General features: G+C 44.0%; 1 protein-coding gene across 1 annotated transcript in view; it reads right to left on the reverse strand.

Annotated features, from left to right (window-relative positions):
- Nucleotides 1-10,803: 10,803 nt before the first annotated feature.
- IDUA (alpha-L-iduronidase) overlaps nt 10,804-14,706 on the reverse strand; it is a 287,436-nt gene continuing 283,533 nt past the window's right edge. Inside the window, exons 13-14 of the mRNA XM_082268628.1 lie at nt 11,984-12,084; nt 10,804-10,980 (exon numbers count right to left, since the gene is read on the reverse strand). Coding sequence (XP_082124754.1) covers nt 10,880-10,980; nt 11,984-12,084 — 202 coding nt within the window. The 3' untranslated portion in view covers nt 10,804-10,879. The remainder of the gene's footprint in view (nt 10,981-11,983; nt 12,085-14,706) is intronic.

Below are 14,706 nucleotides of genomic sequence, written 5' to 3' on the forward strand. Positions count from 1 at the left end.
GGGGGTTGGGCTTGTGAAATGATCATAGAGACATGCAATCCTATATAGCAGGATCACATGATCTCTGTGATCATTGCAGGCAGAAGGACGGGCGGCTGTGTTTACATCAGCCGTCTGTCCTTCTCTGTTAGTGGGGAGAGATCGAGGGTGTCAGGCGGCAATCGGAGCCGCCTGACACAAGCACCAGCTTCCCCGCGCTTGCCCCCTACACTCTCCTGAGCGAGCGCCGTACATGTACGGGGTTTTGCCCAGGAGCGGCTGCCTGCAGAGGTATGGTGAAGCACCTGGTCCGCGCCCAAAAGGGGTGTACACCATTTGGTTGCCAGGCGACTCTCCTCTGTCTCAACCCAGCGAACGTGTACAAGCCAAAAGTAATTGCATGACATAAATACATATATGTACGCACATACATTACTGCATCAATGAATTGGTGACATGACTATAGAATACCTGGCATTCACAATGTTAAACATTCATAGTATTTAAAACGATTAAATCCTCAGTGATGATTAGTACATTACTTTGAGATAATATGTACATTTCTTAGAGGACCAAGGGTGAGAGCAACTTCCAAAAGTGATAAAGCATGACATGCCCCTGTTGAGTGGTGGTGTGCTTGACTAGGAGGAGAGCGTTAACATTGTCCAGTCCGAAGAGTGGGTACCTGTAGTGCACAGTACGAGATTTTCGCTAGTTATTACAAGGGTTGTTTTCTTTGAAACCTGTCATCTAGTCCCAATACTAGAGATGATTTAAAAACAGGGAAGAAAAGTAGATAGTTGCAAAATGTCTATGTCAATTATTTTTCTATCTGCCTCCCCCCAGTAATGACAAACATGTTTTTTAAAAGTTAAAAGGAGCGCGTTATTGTAAAATTAGTAGTACAAAGTGCTGGATCCTTAGAGGCATATCCATTTTGTTTGGTGTACTCAAAAGGGTCAGTTGGTGATAGGAAAAGTATGCCAAGGTGCATTTTTATTTAGTTTATGTGTTTTGGTGTTATTTATTTATTTATTTTTTTCAATTAAAACATAATTGAAAATATTTTTTCTGTTTTTGTCTACAGGAGCCTGCTAGAACATATTGCTGTCAATGTTTTCCTTCCCTCTGGTATAAAAAGAACTGGTCTATCTTGAAAGGATGACTTGAGAAATGCTAAAGTTTTTCACATATCAAAGATTTCTTTTCAGAGTGCAATTATGCGTTTAATGGTTATTTAGATACAAATTATTGTTTGCTTGTATGTCATGTGATTCCTTTAAACATTCTGTTTTTAGGTATTAATATGTCACCAGATTTTGCTAAAATAGATAGTTTATTGGGAAGCTTGGCCAAGAATACATTTTTTGTATCATTGTGACCACATTGTTACGGATTTATTCCAGTACATATTGTACGCAAGTAAAATATGTTATTAAAAAATGTGATTACTCCATTGCAAATTATTGTAATACCGAAACAGTACAAAAGTAAACAATTTGGTGGTTTGGCATTTTAGTGTAATGATAAAGATGATTAGTACTTGGGCATTAAGAGGTCAAGGTCTGGCTGTAAAAGTACTTAATTCCTATTTGCTGTACTTATAAGAAGCATTAGCGATATTCAAATGACCATTCTAGCACCTGTCAGTACACACAGTTCCAAATCAGAAAGAAAGAGCCTTTATAGAACTTTGTACATCCATAAACACAAAAAATCCAACTGAAATAACGCTCCATTTACATTAAAAAATTAACAGTTTGTATCTAAAAGAGGCAACCAGACTAATGTGCAGTATATTTTTGTTTAAATTTATTACACAGCCCAGTAATAACTATGGGTATAACAGCCCATAAGTACTGAAGTGAGATGCCCCTGCCCCAAGTACTTGTGAAAGGATATTTCTACATATAATAAGCAACTTATGTAAAGTTAACACTCCAGTATACTCACTAATATAGCTAAAAATAGGTACCACCTATTTGCTCAACTCCAAGTGGCTGTGGCACCAAAGGCTGATTGGTGGTACTCTTCATGATTTGCACTTTACAATGCATGTTTGCTTACTGATAAAAAAAAAATATATATATATAAGGTTGTGAATATATATGCACAGATTATATAGCACCCTATATGTATATGATATGTTTACAGACATTCTCATTGTGAGGCATTATAAAAAGGCTTCATTAATTTATTATAAAATGAAGCGGAGGTCAAATAAGACCTAAATGAGTAACAGTTATTTTTTTTCAAATAGAAGTATATGATTTATATGAAATACAACCTTCTTAATATGCTCATTGATCAGATGTGTGCTAAATAGGGTTGAGCGAACACCTAGATGTCCGTGTTCGACGGGTTCGGCCGAACTTTAAAAAAAAGTCCGGGTCCGTGTCCCGGACTTTTACCGAACTTTTCCCGGACGCCGAACCCCATTGAAGTCAATGGGGACCCGAACTTTAAGGCACTAAAATGGCTCTAAAACACCAAAGGAAAGGGCTAGAGTGCTGCAAATGGCAGCAAAACGTAATTAAGAGCATGGCAAGTGCTCTGCAAACAAATGTGGATAGGGAAATAACTTAAAACAACAAAAAAAAACAGAAAAATAAAACAATGTTCTTCTTCATCTCTGAAGGACGAGGCCCATATGGAGTAGGAGGGAGGTTAAGGTGGTGGTGGATGTGGCGGTGACATAGGCGTGCGCACAGGGTGTGCTGGGTGTGCCTGGGCACACCCTAATCACCTAGGGCACATAGCATTGCCAGTGAGGAGATGGGAAAGATCTCCCTGGGACCTGCTCTGCTCTATTTCTCCTTGCCTACAGGTACATGGCCCCGATACATTACTCTCCCTGCTGGCAAACACATGCATGTGTATTTCAACTTTGGGGTGCACACCTTAATGCAATAGGCTGCGCACACCTATGGGCGGTGTAGGTGGAAGCGGCGGTGGAGGAGGACCAGGGCCGGATTAACAGCATCATGGGCTTGGTGCTGAGGATTTTGAAGGGCCTTAGGGCCGTGCCTTGCCATGCACCCAGAGGAGGAAGGGTGCAGCCATGCATGCCTAATTCAACATGGGATGCTGTCTCTGAAGCCCATAAACACATCCATGCATCGCCAACTGTCCCTCCTTGTCCGGCCTTCACGCTGTGTGGGGAGGTTCTGAGGGTGCTGCCTGGGGAAGCGAGCATAGAAGCCAGACTTCTGTGTTTACAAGTGACAGAAGAGCGGTAACAGTGAATATGGCCAACCCGGGGCCTATATAAAAGGTAGGGGCCTGGAGCTGCAGCTCCAATAGCCCCTACATTAATCTGGCCCTGAGGAGGAGGACGAGGTAGCCAACACTGCTTCTTTTCACAAATTTTAAATGAGGGTACACCCCAAAAGAGTGAGAAAGAGCAAAAATGGAACAATGGGTGGGTAAGGTCGGTATCCATTGCTATTCTGCATAAGGTACGGAAAAGTCCCGTGGGATCCATGCCTGGTTCATTTTAATGAACGTGAGCTTGTCCACATTGTCTCTGGACAGGCGGCTGCGCTTGTCTGTTATAACGCCCCCAGCCGTGCTAAATACCCGTTCAGATAATACACTGGCTGCAGGGCACGCCAGCACCTCCAAGGCGTAAAGGGCAAGCTCAGGCCATGTGCCCAATTTGGAGACCCAGAAGTTGAAGGGGGCAGACCCGTCATTCACTACATGTAGGCGTGTGCACACATACTGCTCCACCATGTTGGTAAAATGCTGCCTCCTGCTAAGACGTTCCATCTGAGCTGCTGGTGCTGCTGTTTGTTGTGGCGTGCTGACAAAGCTTTTCCACATTTCGGCCATGCTAACCCTGCCTTCTGAGGTGCTGGCGGTGCCCTGGTTGCGTTGGCGACCTCCTCCTCCTCCTCCTCTGCCTTGTGCTTCCACTGTGGCCCCGCTGTCAGATGGGAATGCCAGCAGCATGGCGTCTACCAGCGTGCGCTTGTACTCGCGCATCTTGCGATCGCGCTCCAGTGAGTGAATTAAGGACGGTACGTTGTCCTTGTAACGGGGATCCAGCAGCGTGGCCACCCAGTAATCAGCACAAGTTAGAATGTGGGCAACTCGGCGGTCGTTGTGGAGACACTGCAGCATGTAATCGCTCATGTGTGCCAGGCTGCCCAGAGGCAACGAAAGGCTGTCCTCTGTGGGAGGTGTATGGTCCGTGTCCTCTGTATCCCCCCAGCCACGCACCAGTGATGGCCATGAGCTGGCCTGGGTGCCACCCTGCTGTGAACATGGTTCCATCTCCTCCTCCAGCTCCTCCTCCTCCTCATCCTCCTCATCCTCCAGAACTGTGCCCCTGCTGGACAATTGCGTCCCTGGCGTTTGCGTGTGCAGGAACCCACCCTCGGAGCCCCTTGCGAATGACTGCCCTGAAAGCCTTGGAAATGTTACCTCTTCATCCTCCTCCTCCTCCTCATCCTGTGCCACATCCTCTTCCATCATCGCCCGAATTGTTTTTTCAAGGAGGCATAGAAGTGGGATAGTTAAGCTGAGAACGGCGTCATTGCCACTGGCCATGTTGGTGGAGTACTCAAAACAGCGCAACAAGGCACACAGGTCTCGCATGGAGGCCCAGTTAAATTAAATAGCGGAATAGAAAATATGATCCAAAAAAAGTGTATGTATATCACACGTACACAACCACACTAGGCCCCAATTACTATTGTTTGTACCCCTAAAAGGCTAGATGAGGAGTAGGGGGAGTATGGAACAGGCAGCACCCTCAAACCTTCAGAAGTATGAGATGAACCCCAACAACTTGGAAAGGTGGATCTCTCTCACACGTACCGACACAGACTATCCCGCAATTCAATTGATCCTCAAAGGTTTTTATTGAATAGCGGAATAGGAAATATGATCAAAAAAAGTGTATGTATCTCGCACGTACACAACCACACTAGGCCCCAATTACTATTGTTTGTACCCCTAAAAGGCTAGATGAGGAGTAGGGGGGGTATGGAACAGGCAGCACCCTCAAACCTTCAGAAGTATGAGATGAACCCCAACAACTTGGAAAGGTGGATCTCTCTCACACGTACCGACACAGACTATCCCGCAATTCAATTGATCCTCAAAGGTTTTTATTGAATAGCGGAATAGGAAATATGATCAAAAAAAGTGTATGTATCTCGCACGTACACAACCACACTAGGCCCCAATTACTATTGTTTGTACCCCTAAAAGGCTAGATGAGGAGTAGGGGGGGTATGGAACAGGCAGCACCCTCAAACCTTCAGAAGTATGAGATGAACCCCAACAACTTGGAAAGGTGGATCTCTCTCACACGTACCGACACAGACTATCCCGCAATTCAATTGATCCTCAAAGGTTTTTATTGAATAGCGGAATAGGAAATATGATCAAAAAAAGTGTATGTATCTCGCACGTACACAACCACACTAGGCCCCAATTACTATTGTTTGTACCCCTAAAAGGCTAGGAGTAGGGGGAGTATGGAACAGGCAGCACCCTCAAACCTTCAGAAGTATGAGATGAACCCCAACAACTTGGAAAGGTGGATCTCTCTCACACGTACCAACACAGACTATCCCCCAATTTAACTGATCCCCAAAGGTTTTTGATTAAATAGCGGAATAGAAAATATGATCCCAAAAAAGTGTATGTATATCACACGTACACAACCACACTAGGCCCCAATTACTATTGTTTGTACCCCTAAAAGGCTAGGAGTAGGGGGAGTATGGAACAGGCAGCACCCTCAAACCTTCAGAAGTATGAGATGAACCCCAACAACTTGGAAAGGTGGATCTCTCTCACACGTACCAACACAGACTATCCCCCAATTTAACTGATCCCCAGAGGTTTTTGATTAAATAGCGGAATAGAAAATATGATCCCAAAAAAGTGTATGTATATCACACGTACACAACCACACTAGGCCCCAATTACTATTGTTTGTACCCCTAAAAGGCTAGGAGTAGGGGGAGTATGGAACAGGCAGCACCCTCAAACCTTCAGAAGTATGAGATGAACCCCAACAACTTGGAAAGGTGGATCTCTCTCACACGTACCAACACAGACTATCCCCCAATTTAACTGATCCCCAAAGGTTTTTGATTAAATAGCGGAATAGAAAATATGATCCCAAAAAAGTGTATGTATATCACACGTACACAACCACACTAGGCCCCAATTACTATTGTTTGTACCCCTAAAAGGCTAGGAGTAGGGGGAGTATGGAACAGGCAGCACCCTCAAACCTTCAGAAGTATGAGATGAACCCCAACAACTTGGAAAGGTGGATCTCTCTCACACGTACCAACACAGACTATCCCCCAATTTAACTGATCCCCAGAGGTTTTTGATTAAATAGCGGAATAGAAAATATGATCCCAAAAAAGTGTATGTATATCACACGTACACAACCACACTAGGCCCCAATTACTATTGTTTGTACCCCTAAAAGGCTAGGAGTAGGGGGAGTATGGAACAGGCAGCACCCTCAAACCTTCAGAAGTATGAGATGAACCTCAACAACTTGGAAAGGTGGATCTCTCTCACACGTACCAACACAGACTATCCCCCAATTTAACTGATCCCCAAAGGTTTTTGATTAAATAGCGGAATAGAAAATATGATCCCAAAAAAGTGTATGTATATCACACGTACACAACCACACTAGGCCCCAATTACTATTGTTTGTACCCCTAAAAGGCTAGGAGTAGGGGGAGTATGGAACAGGCAGCACCCTCAAACCTTCAGAAGTATGAGATGAACCCCAACAACTTGGAAAGGTGGATCTCTCTCACACGTACCAACACAGACTATCCCCCAATTTAACTGATCCCCAAAGGTTTTTGATTAAATAGCGGAATAGAAAATATGATCCCAAAAAAGTGTATGTATATCACACGTACACAACCACACTAGGCCCCAATTACTATTGTTTGTACCCCTAAAAGGCTAGGAGTAGGGGGAGTATGGAACAGGCAGCACCCTCAAACCTTCAGAAGTATGAGATGAACCTCAACAACTTGGAAAGGTGGATCTCTCTCACACGTACCAACACAGACTATCCCCCAATTTAACTGATCCCCAAAGGTTTTTGATTAAATAGCGGAATAGAAAATATGATCCCAAAAAAGTGTATGTATATCACACGTACACAACCACACTAGGCCCCAATTACTATTGTTTGTACCCCTAAAAGGCTAGGAGTAGGGGGAGTATGGAACAGGCAGCACCCTCAAACCTTCAGAAGTATGAGATGAACCCCAACAACTTGGAAAGGTGGATCTCTCTCACACGTACCAACACAGACTATCCCCCAATTTAACTGATCCCCAAAGGTTTTTGATTAAATAGCGGAATAGAAAATATGATCCCAAAAAAGTGTATGTATATCACACGTACACAACCACACTAGGCCCCAATTACTATTGTTTGTACCCCTAAAAGGCTAGGAGTAGGGGGAGTATGGAACAGGCAGCACCCTCAAACCTTCAGAAGTATGAGATGAACCCCAACAACTTGGAAAGGTGGATCTCTCTCACACGTACCAACACAGACTATCCCCCAATTTAACTGATCCCCAGAGGTTTTTGATTAAATAGCGGAATAGAAAATATGATCCCAAAAAAGTGTATGTATATCACACGTACACAACCACACTAGGCCCCAATTACTATTGTTTGTACCCCTAAAAGGCTAGGAGTAGGGGGAGTATGGAACAGGCAGCACCCTCAAACCTTCAGAAGTATGAGATGAACCCCAACAACTTGGAAAGGTGGATCTCTCTCACACGTACCAACACAGACTATCCCCCAATTTAACTGATCCCCAAAGGTTTTTGATTAAATAGCGGAATAGAAAATATGATCCCAAAAAAGTGTATGTATATCACACGTACACAACCACACTAGGCCCCAATTACTATTGTTTGTACCCCTAAAAGGCTAGGAGTAGGGGGAGTATGGAACAGGCAGCACCCTCAAACCTTCAGAAGTATGAGATGAACCCCAACAACTTGGAAAGGTGGATCTCTCTCACACGTACCAACACAGACTATCCCCCAATTTAACTGATCCCCAAAGGTTTTTGATTAAATAGCGGAATAGAAAATATGATCCCAAAAAAGTGTATGTATATCACACGTACACAACCACACTAGGCCCCAATTACTATTGTTTGTACCCCTAAAAGGCTAGATGAGGAGTAGGGGGAGTATGGAACAGGCAGCACCCTCAAACCTTCAGTATGAGATTGTGTTCACTGTACCCCACAAAGATTGAGTTCACTGCACCCCACAATGATTGTGTTCACTGCACCCCACAAAGATTGTGTTCACTGAACCTCACAAAGATTGTGTTCACTGTACCCCCCAAAGATTGTGTTCACTGCACCCCACAAAGATTCTGTTCACTGTACCCCACAAAGATTGTGTTCACTGCACCCCAAAAAGATTGTGTTCACTGCACCCCAAAAAGGATGTTGTTCACTGCACCCCAAAAAGGATGTTGTTCACTCCACCCCAAAAAGATTGTGTTCACTGCACCCCACAAAGATTGTGTTCACTGCACCCCAAAAAGATTGTGTTCACTGCACCCCAAAAATGATTTTGTTCACTGCACCCCAAAAAGGATTTTGTTCACTGCACCCCAAAAAGGATGTTGTTCACTCCACCCCAAAAAGATTGTGTTCACTGCACCCCAAAAAGATTGTGTTCACTGCACCCCACAAAGGATTTTGTTCACTGCACCCCAAAAAGATTGTGTTCACTGCACCCCAAAAAGGATGTTGTTCACTGCACCCCAAAAAGGATTTTGTTCACTGCACCCCAAAAAGATTGTGTTCACTGCACCCCACAAAGGATTTTGTTCACTGCACCCCACAAAGATTGTGTTCACTGCACACCAAAAAGGATTGTGTTCACTGCACCCCAAAAAGATTTTGTTCACTGCACCCCAAAAAGATTGTGTTCACTGCAGCCCAAAAAGATTGTGTTCACTGCAGCCCAAAAAGATTGTGTTCACTGCAGCCCAAAAAGATTGTGTTCACTGCAGCCCAAAAAGATTGTGTTCACTGCAGCTCACACACAGAAAAATGGATGTGGATCACTGACACCTGCCTATCTCCAATCCCACACCACACAGCAATATCGATTGTAGTTTGTAGAACACAGTTTCCCTAAAATTCAGCAGACTCTGTCCCTAACAGGATTGAGAAGAGATCGTAGATCAGGATTGAGTGCAGACCCCACCCCCCACACAGCAATATCGATTGTAGTTTGTAGAAGACACTGACCCTATATAATTCAGCAGACTCTATCCCTAAAATGCCTACAACTCGCCCTGCCTAAACACTCCGACCTGTCCCTCAATTCTATCCGGACACAAATGGTTTTTTCCTGCCTATCTTTCCCTAATCAGCAGCCAGCACGTTGATGTGTGCTCTGTCCCTGAATCTAAGCAGCATAATGACGCCGCTGCGGCTGCCTCGAACTTATAAAGACTTGGTCACATGCTTCAGACGGCCAATCACAGCTACTGAGACATTTGCAGGCATGGCTGGGATGGCTTAAGGCACACCAGTTAAACGATTGTTGATTGGCTGTTGAAAGCCCGCCATGAAAAGAGCGCCAAAGCATGCAAAACCCGGAAATAAAACGACCGAACACGGATTTTTACCCGAACATACAGTAAAGTGTCCGTGTCCGTGTTCGGGTACAAAAAATCCAATTATTCGGTACGAACACGAATAATACAGTCCGTGTTCGCTCAACACTAGTGCTAAATAATTAAATAAGGACCAAATTCAAAAAAGACTTTCATTTGCCAGTGCTTCAAGAAAATGCTGCTAAATGTGAGCCTTTCAGCTTGGAAACAATTCACCAATGAATAATCAAATAACAGAAAACTCTATTTAAGTCTTTCCCCCAAGACCTAGTTATTCCCCCACTGGGTGCTTCCAAATTGTCTCTTGTATATCTTAAAGAGAGAGATGCTGTTTTGTCACGTTTTTTGGGGTTTTGTTCGATATGTGCAAAGAGAGATCACACAAATACTTAAAAGTATAACATTTATTAAAAGTAAAGACAGATAAAGAATGAAAATAACACAAGAATACTTAACTAAAGATGCTGTTTCCACCATGGGTTCCATTTGCTGTTACGCAACATGGCCAACCAGGTTCAGACGCTTGCATATTACATGATGAAGCTCTGGATGAGACAAAGGTCTTATAGGATTTGACTGTGGTAATATAGAACTTGAAAGTAAGGAAATGACCATCCCCGGCCAACTCCCTTTGCAGTATATGACCCCTCAAGGACTTGGTCATCAGTTAACAATAACATTCTTTTGGTATAAGGTACAGCCATGCTTATGGCCTCCTTAACCAAGATTTTGGGTCTTTAAATGCATTAGTGAGCCACAATATTAATACAGAAATATGTAATATTCCCCATCAGGATCCAAGTTGTCCATCACAACCTGCCCATCATGAATATCAAGTATCACTGAGCCCTGTGGCTAAGGGGTGAGTTTGAAAAATATAGATGAGGGCTTAGCTGCTGACATTTGCAAAAAGGTCAAAACGTAGGCTTCAGGTTAGTCTGCACATCTTAGAAAAAGAAAGAGAGGAATATCTTTATGGAATGGATTATGATGGTACCAGTTTGCAACCTTGGGGAATAGAAAGAATCACTTGAAAACACACATTGATGGGATTTGCTGAAAATTTTATTTAACAAAATAAGTGATCAGTTACACAAAATTAAAAATATGATTTACAAAATCCAAAACAGTGCACCAGAGACCATTTAAAAAATCTATAGACTTTGTGATCATTATTTTCAACTGAATTGATGCTTATGTATAAAAAGGTCCCATGTTTATGAATGCTTCTAAAATAAGTCTCTGTACATCACTGGAAGACTGTAGGGTCCTGGTATGTTCCAGAAGTTGACAGCACGGACTCTGTAGTATCCAGATACTATGGCACTGTCTGGAAAGGGGTTAATGATATTTGGCACTTTTAGAAAAACTTGTTACAACCTGTGCATTTATCATAAATAAGAAATGGTTCTCTATTATGGAACATTCAGCAATCATTGTAGATCATTTAACAAGTCTAATAACAGCTAAAAACTCTTGAGTCTTATTATTGCTTAGTGATTTTTTTGAGTATTTTTCCTTGCTTTCCCAGAACTAGTGAATAATGCCACTTAGGCCAGCCATAGACTGATCAAATTTTGGATGGTTTAGCAAGAATCAACCGAATTTCAATCCATTCGTGGGCTGGCTAATTGTTTATCCAGCAGGTCCTTGATAAGACTACAAAATAATTAACAATCTCCTTTACATGCTTTCATTGGTGTTCCCCTGTGCCTGGGGTATTGTCAATAGTACTGGGGGCTAATTATGATGTACAGCTTTTTTATGCACTTGTGGTTACAACATCAAATTATTGGTTTTCTGTGAAACGAGTACAGGTGCCCATACATATTATTAGTTTCCCTAACCAGCTTTTTTATCAGGCAGAATGGTTGAAGAACTAGTGTTGATGATGCAGTACACTGCATTCCCAAACAAGTGTTCTTGGAGAACACAATTTTAGATCCAGAATACGAGTCCAATGATCACTGTTTTTCCCTTCACTGAGACTGTCTCTACATAACTCCCCTCCATTACTCTGAAAAGGAGCTCCCATGAGAATAACAAGTCCTGACATGCTAAGATGTTGAGATTGTTTATGCACGTTCTCTAATATATTTTGATATGTTTAGTACTAACAGGCATCCAACTCATAAGGGAAGCACAAGAATGCATTGTTTATGTTAATTAGCTTATATGTATCAGTCAATAGTTTCAATTCATATGATAAAAAATGTGTATGTTTAATGCAGTTCATCTACATAAATATAATGGCAGTCCAATGAGCTCTATTAACAAGCAGCAGTAAGCCTTTAAATCAGAAAATAGTTCACATAAATTAATATATAACTTACCTGGGCTATATAAGAACAAGGTAAAAATAATATTTCTTGCATTTATCTGGCTGAAGATTAGGCCATCGAATGAATATTCCACTTCATATGTTTTTAAGCATCTACAAAATATAAATGTATTACAATCACAACATATTGCACTTTTACATACAACATAATGTACATCTAATAATAAAATATTAGTTAACATGTACAGGGGAGTATCTGCCATGAGGCAAACAATGCATTTGGCTTGCGCAGCATTTTTCACGGGGGCGATGCCCCCCCCCCCCCCCCCCCCCCGAGGCAGAAGGACAAGGATTGTGAAGTGGTGAGGGCTGTGAAGAGTGGGGAAGAGGGGTTTTGAAGAGGTGAGGGCTGTGAAGAGTGGGGGGACAGGGGGTTGTAAAGAAGTGAGAGTTGTGAAGTGTGGGGGGGTTGTGAAGAGTGGGGGGGCGCAGGTATTTGTGAAGAGGTAAGAGCCGTGAAGAGAGTGGGGGGTGGGCCAGGGGGTTGTGAAGAGGTGAGAGCTGTGAAGAGTGGGGGGGGGTTGTGAAGAGGTGAGAGCTGTGAAGAGTGGGTGGGTTGTGAAGAGGTGAGAGCTGTGAAGAGTGGGGGAATTGTGAAGAGGTGAGAGCTGTGAAGGGGGGGTTGTGAAGAGGTGAGAGCTGTGACAAGTGGGGGGGGGTTGTGAAAAGTGGGGGGCAGGTATTTGTGTAGAGGTAAGAGCTGTGAAGAGAGTGGGGGTGGGGGGGGTTGTGAAGAGGTGAGAGCTGTGAAGGGGGGGTTGTGAAGAGGTGAGAGCTGTAAAGGGGGGATTTGAAAGGAGTATGGGGGTTTTGAAGAGGTGAGAGCTGTAAAGAGTGGGGCAGAGGGGTTTTGAAGAGATGACAGCTGTGAAGAGTGAGGGGGGCAGGGGGTTATGAAGAGGTGAGAGCTGTGAACAGTGGGGGGGGGGGGGTTGTGAAGAGTAGGGGGGCAGTTGTGAAGAGGTGAGAGCTGTAAAAGCGGGGATTTGTAGGGAGTGGGGGGGGGGGTTGTAAAGAGATAAGAGCTGTGAAGAGTGGGGGGGGTAGGGGGTTCTGAAGAGGTGAGAGCTGTAAAGAGTGGGGGGGTTGTGAAGAGTGGGGGGCAGGTTTTTGTGAAGAGGTAAGAGCTGTGAAGAGAGTGGAGGGTGGGACGGGAGGGCTGTGAAGAGTGGGGTTGGGGCGGGGGGTTATGAAGAGGTGAGAGCTGTGAAGAGCGGGGGGGGGGTTGTGAAGAGGTGAGAGCTGTGAAGAGTGGGGGGGGGCAGTTGCGAAGAGGTGATAGCTGTAAAAGGGGGGATTTGTAGGGAGTGGGGGGGCGTTGTGAAGAAATAAGAGCTGTGAAGAGTGGGGGGTAGGGGGTTCTGAAGAGGTGAGAGCTGTAAAGAGTGGAGGGGTTGTGAAGAGTAGGGGGGAGGGTTTTTGTGAAGAGGTAAGAGCTGTGAAGAGAGTGGGGGGTGGGGCGGGGGGGCTGTGAAAAGGTGAGAGCTGTGAAGAGTGGGGGGTTTGGTGCGGGGGGGGTTGTGAAGAGGTGACAGCTGTGAAGCGTGGCACGGCAGGGGGTTGTGAAGAGGTGAAACTGTGAAGAGTGTGGGGGCAGGTATTTGTGAAGAGGTGAAAAGAGTGGGGGGTGGGGTTGGGGGATTGTGAAGAGGTGAGAGCTGTGAAGAGTGGTGGGGGGGGGGGTTGTGAAGAGGTGAGAGCTGTAAAGGGGGGATTTGTAAGGAGTGGGGGGGTTGTGAAAAGGTGAGAGCTGGGAAGAGTGGGGGGGTTGTGAAGAGGTGAGAGCTGCGAAGAGTGGGGGGAGGGGGGGTTGTGAAGAGGTGAGAGCTCTGTGTTTAGGAATTTTTGAAGAGTAGGGGGATGTTTGAAAAAGAGGTGAGAGCCCGTGTGCAAGCCAAGGAGTATACAGATGAAGGGGTGGCTCTTAAACAGGAAGGGGTGGACAAATTTAGATGGGGAAGTGCCCAATTTTAGTCTTGCCTAGGGTAGCACAAAACACAAAACCAAAATACACCACTGGTTATGTAAACCAGCTATAGGACAACATATATGAAATTACAATACTTGCATTTCAAATCATCCTTAAAGTGAAGGAGGTAGTATGTGTATGGAAATAAATGCAGACAAATATTCTGTATATATATATATAAGGGGGGGGGGGGGAAGTACCGCGCTTCAGGGGAATTAAATACAGTATCTTGGCTCAGTAATAAATGTCAACAAATTATAAAACGTGACCAAATAAATTAAATAATGATAATTTGAATATTATACTTCACATGTATCAAATAAAATTCAGATTATATGCCAAAATATCTCTTGATCTTATATAGTTTTCCACAATATAAATAGATAAATATATACAAATAATCAGGGCTTTTTTTTCACAGAGAATAGGTGCAGGAACTCCCCCTTTTCAAGTCACCCCTTGTCTCTGCCCCTACCCACCTCTGAGCACCGTTTCTTGGTTCCACCAATTACCCACCTCCCAAGATCACCCCTTTTAGATAATACAGTAACATTTGTGGTACTAACTAATTTGTATTGAGCTTGTTAATGATAACAAGAAAAGCAGTAGAATAGATCCCCTGCAGCCAGCAACAATGGACCACTCACAACAAAACACCTCCCTCCCTAGCAGTAACAACAGATCTCCTCGCAGCCAGCATCAGCAGACCCTCTGGAAGAATAGATCCCCCCCCAGCAACAATGGAC

Source organism: Pelophylax lessonae (genome assembly GCF_965119305.1).
Source record: "Pelophylax lessonae genome assembly, chromosome: 1".
Taxonomy (NCBI): Eukaryota; Metazoa; Chordata; class Amphibia; order Anura; family Ranidae; genus Pelophylax; species Pelophylax lessonae.